We start from the raw sequence: 11,053 nt of genomic DNA, 5'->3' as shown, positions 1-11,053 counted from the left end.
GTGCACAAGGTTATTCAAACAAAACCTCATGTATATTTTAGTGGGTTAAAATACAATATTACACAATAATAATTTAATAAAGATAAATATGCATTGTGTTGTGTAATGACTGAGAAGTGGGTGGAAAATTAAATATGTTAGGGGCGATTCACCACTGTTGCCCGTAAGGGGCGCTGTTTTCTGCCGCGTTGTCTATTGAAAAGCTTTAGCTCCTCTTGAACTGGCAGGCGGGCTGTCGCAGTCGCAGTCGCCTCGTTGCCATGGTCATCGTGTCAACAGTTCGCAAATATGGCTGCTGTAGCGCTGTACTGCTGTAGTGAAATAGTAAACAATCATTCTTGATTTATTTATATATAATTATGACCATAATTTTATATAAAAGCTTGTATATTATTCTTATTGCACTTATCACTGAAGCATATGGAAATGTTGGTAAGTTTTTCGTACGTTAAATAACTATTGCTTGTTGCTTAGGCGAAAAAAGCTAATCTGGGGTACGTTTCTCGAAAACATAATGATAGTTGCTAACTATGTTAGCAAATTACATTATTGGAACCATGCAACTGAATGGTTCAAACTATGTAAGGTACTAACGGGGGCTTTTAGAAAATATGCCCCTGGTCAGCTGCTATAAACCGAGCGAGTAAACTAGCAGATCAAAGAAAGAAATCAAAATATTGACTAGATTGTGGTTGATTCTGTAGCAAAACAATATAATTCGTGTTATACGTAAATGCGTACTTTTGTTGTAATGAAATTTATGGATCCCACAAAATGATGAAGTGAATGAATTTTGCATGAAGAATAATGTGGAGTATGTATGAGCGTAATTATTTCCTTTTCAGCTTTCCAGCCAGCATCTATCACAGCCTCTGGACCAAAAGTGACAGCCTTCTTACTGGGAAACACCTCTGGAGTTTCCCTTACTCTCAACAGAGTCCAGACATCCAATATAACTGGTACATTAATGAAACAAGTCACTGCTTTAAACTAAAATTATGAATGATCATTGTTGAATATTTCCCAAAACAATGTTAACTTTTTTCCTTCTTGTTTTGTAGATCGTCTTCCACCCCCATCTTGTGGAAAGAGAGATTCTGGGCAGTGGGATATTACCACTGAGACCTTAACCAAGGTGGAGTCAGATATTTCACACTCCATAAGTGCCAGATAGTAATAGCTTTATAATATCTTTTAACTAAGCATGCATGTAAAAGTTTATAAAAGTTATGTGTTTTTTCATCAAAAGCATCATTTTTGGATTATTGTGGTCCTTTATTTGAAAAACAGTAATGAAGGATGAATAGATGGATAATAAATCAGCTTGATTCCCCTAGGCTCCATTTAACCAGCTCTCCTTCAATGCTTGCTGCAGAATGTGCTGAAGGTTGAGCTGATCCTGAACCGCAGCCTGCAGCTCTGTGGAAACAACACAGACTGCTGTCCTCAGCTGCTGTGTGTGCTGGAGACGCTGCGGGTGTCAGCCTGCCGGGGAGACTCACATCAGGCCACGCTGCTGGTGCAGGCTGAGATTTATGCCCTGGATCTTCCCACTGGGCCTGCATCTTGTGAGTGAGCTCCTTATGTCACACATGCTTAATTTTGTAAAATGTACAGTAATACATGAACACAAATGACATGCTTATACCACCGGCCCTCCGTATCTGTGGGAGACCGGTTCCCCATGGATACCAAAATCACTCTAAAGACTATAGGGATTATATTTTAACCAGTGGCCTTTGTTATCAGCTCAGTAAAACAGTCTGGGTAATGAGAAAGGAGAGTATCTCTGGCATTCAGCCTCATCAATACAGCAAACCTGAATGCTAGGAATGGAAAAAATGAATGAATGACTGATTGAATATGATGAGAGCCTTCCCAAATTTAACTTTCAGTGTAGTGCTTGGAGTACGGCAAATTCAAGGTTTGCTTTTTGGAACTTGGATATTTTCAGTCTGAGGTTGGTTGAAACCACAGATACAGAGGGCTGACTGTATTTATTTTTATTGATAAGGATTTGTAAAATTAACTATAATCTTTTTTTTTCTGAAGGTAAGCAGTGTATGTGTCATGTGTATAATAATTCCTGCTCTTACACTCTTGTGCTCCCAGACAATAAAACTGTGATTCCCAACCAAGTTTACCAGCCATTAGGCCCATGTCCCTGTGATCTTACAGCTGGAACCTGCGACATACTTTGTTGTTGTGATCAGGTAATGCTGTTTTGATGCAGGAAATGCTGTTGTAAATTTGAGAGAGATTACTAATAATGGAGAAGTCTTTTATCATGCAGTATAGTCATCACTGCTTGCGTTTACCATACATTATTTCCTGACTAGGGATGCATGATAATATCGGTCACCGATAATTATCGGCCGATAATGGCAATTATGACGTCACACCGATAATTTTGATAATGAAAAATTCAACCGATAATGAAATCCGATAATTATTAACTTAATTTAGCCTCCAAATTTGCGCAGTTCCTACTACTGTAATTCTGCACAGATCCTACTGCGGCGCCACCACTGCTCATGTCGCATGTGTGATGCTTAAGATAACATGGCGGTTCCTTCACCAGTATGGGTCTACTTTTCCGTGCAAATGTAATGGACGAAAAAAGAAACCGCTTAAGTTGTGAGAAGGCAGAGCAGCTTCTATTTATCAAGAAAAATCTTCCACTGATTCACCCTCAGTTAAAAAAAAAAAAGAGGTTGAAGAGTAGCATTTTGTGCTCGTTTTGGTTTTAAATTGAGCCATATTGCATTTTCTTGCACTTTGAGTGTTATTTTGATTTTCACTAGTATGAATTTTGTGGTTATATTCTGTTCTGTGAATAGACCAATTATGTTGACACTGACTTCGCATCATTCTTTAATGTTATGTTCAACATTACAAAAAATGGCTTACTTTTAAGAGCCTTGTTGTGCAATGAAGTATTTCATTTTTTTTTTCCTAAAAGCTTACCATTACACATTGACAATTTGTTGTAGGTTGGATGTTGGATTTGATGCCTGTCCACATTAATGTGAAAAAGTAGAAATAAATTCTGCTTTTGTAAAGTTACATTTGTTCTTGTTTTTCTGTACTCCTTTTTTTATTAGGTCTTTTAATACAAATATCGGTTTGACATTATTGGCTATCGGCTGTAAGGAGGAGCAAATTATCGATTATCGGTATCGGTTGAAAAATGCATTATCGTGCATCACTATTCCTGACCATGCATTATATTTGCATTATTCTTTCTCCTCTTCTTGTCTATCTGTATCAGGACTGCTCCCCTGACACCCAGCGGCTCTTTAAGTCCCAGTGCATCCCAGGACCGTTTGGTGGCTCTGTTGCTCCCGTCCCTGATTACCAATGCTCTGAGCAATCCTCTAGAAACGAACCGGATTGGTTTCCCTTCCTCTGTGTCACCTCCCCGCCGGAAAACAGCCCCTTTCTGGGTCTCTTCTACCAGGGGGAGATGATGTGAGAATGCTGCCCTGTGTGGTCATGCCGTTTCGGGATGTTTCCTGTATTTCTCTGCTGGATGGGTGTTTCGTTTGGGTCACCATCAGTTTACAGTCGTTGCTATTTTTTTCTGGCCACTTAAGCATTTATGGTATCCATCTGTGTATTTCTGAGTAACTTTTTGAATTACCGTCCTGGGAAGCCCCCAGATACACACGCTGATGATCAGTAGTTCAGTAGCACGTCTCGAAACACCATGAGGGCAGTCGGGGGGAACATGCATGCAACTCTGTGGATTTTATATCTCTTAAATTTGAGGTGACCACGCCTCCTTCCTGGTGTTTATATATCTTCCATACAAAAGCATGCAGAAGCATCAAGCAATTCTTACACTCACTTCAACTGAGAGTGGAGTGTTTCCTTTCCTTCTTTCCGTAGCGTACCCAGGCGTAACCCATCCTTTGTGGGCCACTCTCCTTCCCCTGCACTTCCACTCAGCTCCTACCACCAGGGAGATCCCATCTTCACGGAGGATGGCCAGTATTTTACGATCCCCCAGGTCAGAGCCCTTCACAGTCATGTTCCATTCCAGAGATCCACGACCCAGATCCCGTAGAACCTTCTTCACTGAGCCATACTCTGATCCGGTTTCCCCACAGAGATCCATGGTGGGCCAGTGTGTCAGCAACGCACCGGTAGCCTTCCTGCAGGACTTCCGTGCTTGGTGCCCAGGTCGTCTTCAGTCCTGCCCAACGTCTCCTGCGCTGAGGCTGAGAGTCAGGGATGGATTTGGGGGTAAGGGAGTCTCCCTGGGACAAAGATGTGCTCACTAAACATTTTAAATCTGAACAATTATACTACTGCCTTTGGTGATATACTACTGTCTCTGTGGTGAATGAGTGTCTGAATCAGTATAGCTGACCTGCAGATGTAGTATATGTTTGTTAGGATGTTCACCCCTGCTGTGAACCTGCTCTCTCCAGGTGTGGTCACAGTGCGTGTGGAGGAGGTGCTCACCAAAGACCTGAGCCCCTTTGTGTCTAGCCGCGGTCAGGCTGAGAAACGGAACCCTACAGAGTCCTCATGGTTCTCTGGGAAAGCACAAGCCTCACCTGCAGGTGAGGTTAAATACTACACTGAGCATGCTCAGAGAGGCACTGGTTCTTTCTAACAATTCTTAACTACAACCAGTGAGTTATTAATGGTCCTGTATCTTCTAATACAGATTAAACTGGGTTCCTTAAAGTCAGAATTGGGAGACCCTAAACTATACAGTTTCTCAGAATCTGTGAATACATATTGGTTGCTAATGAACAGGGAAGGTGAGATCCTATATTATAATTGTTTGGGTGGCAGAAAATGTGTTTTATATCAGTGTTTACATGTTCAATCTTTTTGCTTCCTGGGGATTTAATGAGTCTAAACTAGTGATGGTAAGATTAATCGATTGGTGCACTGGCATAGAACTTCACCAAGTGACTGCCCTGATTGAAAAAGTGAGTACCAGATACAATTTGGGAATACATCGTTTCTAACATATTTGCATCGGCAAAATCCGATTTATTATAATGTAGAATACCCAGTTAAATCATTTTACTTTATTGATTCATATTATTTATGTAGGGAGCTACTGGTGTTATTAATGTTCTCAAGGGTCATTATGGTCCCAGACCTCAGCAGGGCGTGTCTTTTTTCGCATTCCTGCTTGCGTTTGTAAGCTCTTGTGCACAAAAGCAGGCTCTCTTTTGTGTCTGTGTTTGTGAAGGTAAAATGTGGCTCCTGGCTGATCCAACTTTTAGGAGAATAAAATTGAGCCATCTGTTTGTTTTAACGTTTAAGCATGTTTGGTAATGGACCAGATGGAAATTTATTTGGTTCATTTAAAAGATTTAGATAAAATGTAATATGTTTAGTGATTTTCTCTATCCGCTATGGTAAAGTTAACTAAACCAGTAACTGGTTAAATGTTACTTGTTGTAATTTTGTTGGCAACACTTTACTTGAGGAGATACAAATGCTTAGTAATAACTCAGTTACTAGTGAAGTACAAATCATGAACAAACTACTCTCGCTACTTAAGATGAAAGATGTCAAGATTCATTAATGACAAACAAACATGAGATCAGTATTTCGCTTGTGTTATTCATTGCTTGAACCTCAATAATTTGTTGTTACTAACAGATTTAGTAACAAATATAGTAACTGCTTGAGAAAAACAATGTGTAACAATTCATTAAAGATGAACAAACATGACATCAGTTTATAACTAAGACTGAGTTTGTGGTTAATTAATACATAAGTCATAGCATAATGCTACATTATTTGTGTCCCCTCAAGTAAAGTGTTACTATTGTGTTGTATTGAAAGTTTAATCTGTGACTATTGTAAACTGTTGCACGGAGAAGCAGACTCTCTGTTGTGTCTTAGAAAGGGATAAGAATCACCAAATTATTCTTATATTCTTATATAGTGAAGAAGAATCTGTAATACAGTGCAAAGTTTGTTGTTTTTGTTTGCTTTGCTATATTTTCTACAGACCTAAAAGAAAGTGCTTAGTTTTATTTTGTTGTTTTCACCTCCAGACTGTATTCACCATCACGCACCTCTCCCATCATATTTCGCTCCCCACTGGATTAGAGCACCTAAAGTCAGACTGTCACCGTGGTCACCTCCTTCACCACACCTCATGACATCACCAACATACCAAAACAATGTTTCGGGGCCTGGCCTGCACTGTTCACTGGAGTTATCAGGCGAGCAGCAGCAAACGGCCAGGATTACATTAATTTATATACAATTCTTAGTAGCGGACCTATACTTTTATTATTTAGAAATATGACCAATACTTTTTGACCAATAATTTAAGATTTTGTTGAATCCCCCCCCCCAACTATTTCTCAAACACACCCTCCCATCTCCAGTTCCCCACAGCTGTTAGTGGCCAATTTGCCACGAGTTTCTCGGCCAAGTCTTACGTGAGTTGGAAGTGTATCCGGTGATGCATCATAACATATTGTGTAAAATCACATTGCATCACGACAGGAGTGAATCATATCGTATCACAATACCAACTTCATATGTATCTTAAATGTATCGGATCGGTGGCAATGCATCGAGATGTGTATCGCATCTTCTCAGTGATGGAGATGCACATCCATAATTTAAATCCATAAATATCTATAGAAGGGACAGTAGGTTTGTTAATAATGTGCATACACATAAAATCCATTTCCACACACCTGTACGTTTCTATCACGTCTTCTCCTTCAGTTACTTTTCAGACGTAGGTTGTGATTAAGTGCTAGATGTTGCTCCTGTGTCTTTGCAGAGGCCCAGCAGAACTGGAGCAAGCTGTGTCAGAATACCACCTTGGCCCTGGACTATTCATTCTTCTGGAGAGCTAATGGGCTCACGGGCATCATACTTCGTCGGACTGTTGGCGACGTGCCTCTGGATCCGGGTGGTGAGCTATTTTGTTTATGGCATCCAGAGAAGAAAATCAAAGAACGTTATGAAAAGACAGCAATTCCTAAGAAGTGGCTCTACATCTCTCTCCTCCCAGCCACTTTGACAGTCTGGTTCTCAGCTGTATTTGTGAACAGAAATGCATCTGGCCAGCCCAGCTCCAGCAACCCAGGTCTGTGTCATTCCACACCTTTTACTTGCATTAGAACCTGAAATCTGTCCATTTCAGTTATTCAGGGACAGACTAAAATGTTCCCTCAAGACAGGAATGCTGACAAGCTTTTGTGTGACTGAGAACAAAAGAGATTGAAAGAGACAGAAGGAACCCATAAAAACTGGTCGTCTTGGTTCTAGAACAATTTGGGGGGTGGGGGGTGTTTCACTTTCACAGTAGTAATGGTTATAACCTGGATGTTCCCCTACTCATGCATGGTAATGGAGTTCCTGTGACTTTGGGGTCCCAGGTTATATTGTTGGCAAGCCCATCATCGGGGGCTCTGTGGACAGGGACACGGGAGGAGTGCGGAGGACACCCATCAGCATGTGGCAGCCAGGTATGGCAGGGATGAGGGTGCAGGATCAGTCTGCTGCTTGTGTGTATCTTTGGTGAGCAATGGAGTCTCTCTTCACCTGTTTTAATGCCAGTGGGAGACGGACTCTGTGCTTCAGCTGGGAAAAAGCCAGTCCTGTTTGGAGAGAATTCAACAGCAGGGTGCCTGGTGCTCCTGAGCATGCAAGACCTGACCCAGTGTAACCAGCTCAGGTGTGTACATGCTAAACACACTGTAACCAGCTCAGGTGTGTTACACGGTAAACACACTGTAATCAGTTCAGGTGTGTACATGCTAAACACACTAACAAGCTGTGAACATGCTAAACATTCTGTAACCAGCTCAGGTATGTTACAGGCTAAACACACACAGTTCATATATTCTTATCATTTTCCATTCGTTTCTATGGGCATAACCCTAATCCTAACTAAACCCTAATCTCTACCCAGCCCTAACCTTAACCACAAGTAAATATATAAAATACAAGATTTCTGGCTATTTTAGTTTTTTGATTGCATACACAATTTTTTGTAAAATTGAAACTAATATTGTGGGCAACTGAAAACGTCCCCACAAGTTAAAAAGTGACAGGTTTTACCACATTGTGGGAGCATTTGGTCCCCACAATGTTGTAAATACAAATACATTGTAACTTACTTATAGACTGCCTAAAATCTTGTAACAATGTAAGCAAGCCAACAACAGCTTTGAATATATAAAATGCAGAAGTTTCTGGGATAAATTTCTTGCTAGAATTATTTGCTATTCAAAATGTATGTAATGAGACTAAACTTCTTTGACTCTAACCCTGTGTTTAACAGGGAGACCATCCACAGAGGTCTGGGTGATTTGGTGACTGCGTCGTATGTAGCCAAGAATGGCAACCCTAACTCATTCAACTTGGACGAATGGGTGAACATTACCTGTTAGTTCTTTTCATGAAGTCATCTCAAAGTCGATGAATTGTGCAGTAAAAATGTCTCCTGTAGCCTTATATTAGATCAGCATATATTTCATTATGGGTTTCAAAACAAAGTAGATCAAACATTTGGTTATTGCCAACCATGGAATTAATTGTAACTGTTTCAGCTTACCCTGTAATACTGTGTACTTTTTGTATAAGTTCGTTTTTGCATATTGTGGCCTGTCATGCAGATGTACTGCTGAATGCCACCACCCCTGTGGAATACTCTGTTGGCGTCTGTAAGGATGTCCCCTCCCACCTGAACATTCACATCTTCAGCACTGTCACTGGGCATGGCACTAGTCATCAGATCCAAGCCTTGGAGGTCAGGTGGGACGATTTAAAATATATTCTAAGTTACTGAGAACAAAAAACTTGGCAGGTTCTCTCTGTTTATTTCAAATAACCTTTGGGTAGTTATAGTATAAATGAGAATTCAGAAGCCTAAGTGAGTAACATTAGCCTGTGCTAACCAGTCACTGCCATGATTTACCCGGTATGAACCAGTTATGTAACCAACGGGAAATGGTTTGAATTAGTTAGTATGCAATATTCTCATCCATTTGGGATTCAAAGCCTCATTTCTCCTGTTTCACACCTGCAGCTTAATCACTAGTCTGCACAAAATTAGACTGCTCTAAGCAGAATATTTTACATAAAAATGACTCACCTTTCAGGTTCTGGGTATTTTAAATTAGACTTTGTATGCTAGATTACCTTTTTCATTATTTTCAGTATCTTCCTGGTTAATGCATTAACTGTATTTGCTCTGATAGTTACACCTTGTCGACATGGAGGGTGAGCTGTGGGGGTGGAGATCCCCGGGCCTGTCAGGACTCTGCCATTACCCAGGGCTTCCCTGTGTCTTCTGCTGTCACATTTATCAACATTCCTGTCCAAAGTCCACAAATCAAAACCAGGTAAACCCCTGTCACACATGTCACATGTCCACTCAGGTGCTGATACCACACCTTTGTTGAATGGCTCATGCTGGAGCACATGGCCTGCTCGGGCCTAAGGCTTGTGATCCCACATTTGAACTCTGAAAAGTGGGTTGTTTATGGGCTGAGTGGTGTGATCTCAGTAGCCTAGAGATTCTGCACAATCAACATGCCAAGACCCTCCCAGTGTATTCTGATCAGGCCTTTCATCTGTCAGGTTCCAGATCAACTATACAGAGTATGACTGTGACAGGAATGACATCTGCTGGCCCCAGCTTCTCTACCCATTGACAAAATACTACACAGGTCAGGCTATTACCATCTTCACTGCCAGCTTCTACTGTTCTACTGCAATTGTTTAATTCACAGAATTAGGTATTGCAGTACCAGTCAAAAGTCTGGACATACCTACTAAAACTCATTTGTTTTTTAGCAAAATAATGACCCTGAGCCCAAGATTATGTAGCTATTATTATCTTATGAACAAGGAAACAGATGAACAGATGACCTGGCTCCCATAATCTCTCAACCTAAAACCTGTAGAGCTGGATTGGGATGAGTTGTACTGAAAAGTAAGAGCAAGGTAGCCAGCTTGTGCCCAGAGCTTCCTTCAGGACTGTTGGAGAAGTATTCCGGGTGGCCAAAACTGGAGCCTGATTGAAGGACTGCAATGCTGTCATCAAAACAAAAGGAGGCTATTTTGAAGAATCTACACTTTGAGAAATTTTCAAGGTGTTGAACACTTCACTTGATCATTGCAGTATTTGATACATATTACTTCATTGCCTCAAAGCCTAGCCTTCTACTATAAGGTGAATAACATTGCTAGAAGAGATCATTAAAAGCAGGTGTGTCCAGACTTTTGACTGCTATTGTGTCTTTAGCACCTCTTTTACTCTGAATGAAGGGTTCTAAAGATGTTTCTTGACATAATATAAAGCATTACTGACAAAATATATAGGTTTTTATGACATAAACACAAGTTCAGTTTGTTTTCCCTCTGTCTCCACCAGGTGAACCCTACTCAATCTCGCTTGCTAAAGGGCTGATTTTGGTCTTCTTCTTCATTGCCGCCTCCCTGCTGGGGGCCCCGTGGAGACAGATTCGTCAGGCCTGGAGCACTGCAATTTTTTAAAGGTCAACTATGCCTGAGGTGGGGCCAGAAGAGTGATTCAGCTGACTGAAGGAAAGATGCAAGTCAAACCTGACCTGTGTCCGCTCAGATTTAATGTGGCTTCATTGCTGGAAGACTTGGAATACTGTGCATTTCTTGTTCAAAAGTGGAGTAGCTTTTGTGCTCAATTTAAATGATGGCATGATGAGAACAGTACAATTTGAGTATCCTTTGATGACTCCCTTGTGGAGTGATAGGGTGCACTGAAATGGATTTCCATGTTTATTTAATACACTCTGTCAGGTTGCCTGGTTTTAAGTGTTTAATTTTATTGAATTTACAAAATAAATGCATTTTCATCTCCTCATTTTAGAGGTGTTGACAAAGGAATGGCAATGATTATGTATAACTAAGTTTTCACAGGTTTGATCAGGTCAAAAGTTTACATTTTCTATTGCGTATATCTGGATTGTGTACATACAATTCGACCACACGATTAAGAAATTGTTTTGAGAATAAACTTTAATAATAGACTGCGCGCGTGAGTGTGCGTCATTGCGTAGTA

General features: G+C 40.7%; 1 protein-coding gene across 1 annotated transcript; it reads left to right on the top strand.

The window, feature by feature from the left end:
- The first annotated feature begins 272 nt into the window (after positions 1–272).
- On the top strand, positions 273–11,021 carry tctn2 (tectonic family member 2). Its single transcript, XM_023804335.2, has 18 exons — positions 273–432; positions 846–959; positions 1,062–1,135; positions 1,376–1,568; positions 2,113–2,213; positions 3,272–3,471; positions 3,892–4,012; positions 4,113–4,248; positions 4,437–4,571; positions 6,782–6,916; positions 7,016–7,090; positions 7,383–7,472; positions 7,564–7,681; positions 8,291–8,394; positions 8,625–8,763; positions 9,210–9,353; positions 9,592–9,680; positions 10,388–11,021. Exons 1-18 carry the CDS (start codon positions 360–362, stop codon positions 10,507–10,509), a joined length of 2,163 nt encoding a protein of 720 aa, XP_023660103.1. The 5' UTR covers positions 273–359; the 3' UTR covers positions 10,510–11,021.
- Positions 11,022–11,053: the final 32 nt, after the last annotated feature.

Source organism: Paramormyrops kingsleyae, chromosome 2, assembly GCF_048594095.1.
Source record: "Paramormyrops kingsleyae isolate MSU_618 chromosome 2, PKINGS_0.4, whole genome shotgun sequence".
Taxonomy (NCBI): Eukaryota; Metazoa; Chordata; class Actinopteri; order Osteoglossiformes; family Mormyridae; genus Paramormyrops; species Paramormyrops kingsleyae.
Note: the sequence above shows the minus strand (reverse complement) of the source record. Positions and strands in the feature narration are given on the sequence as shown.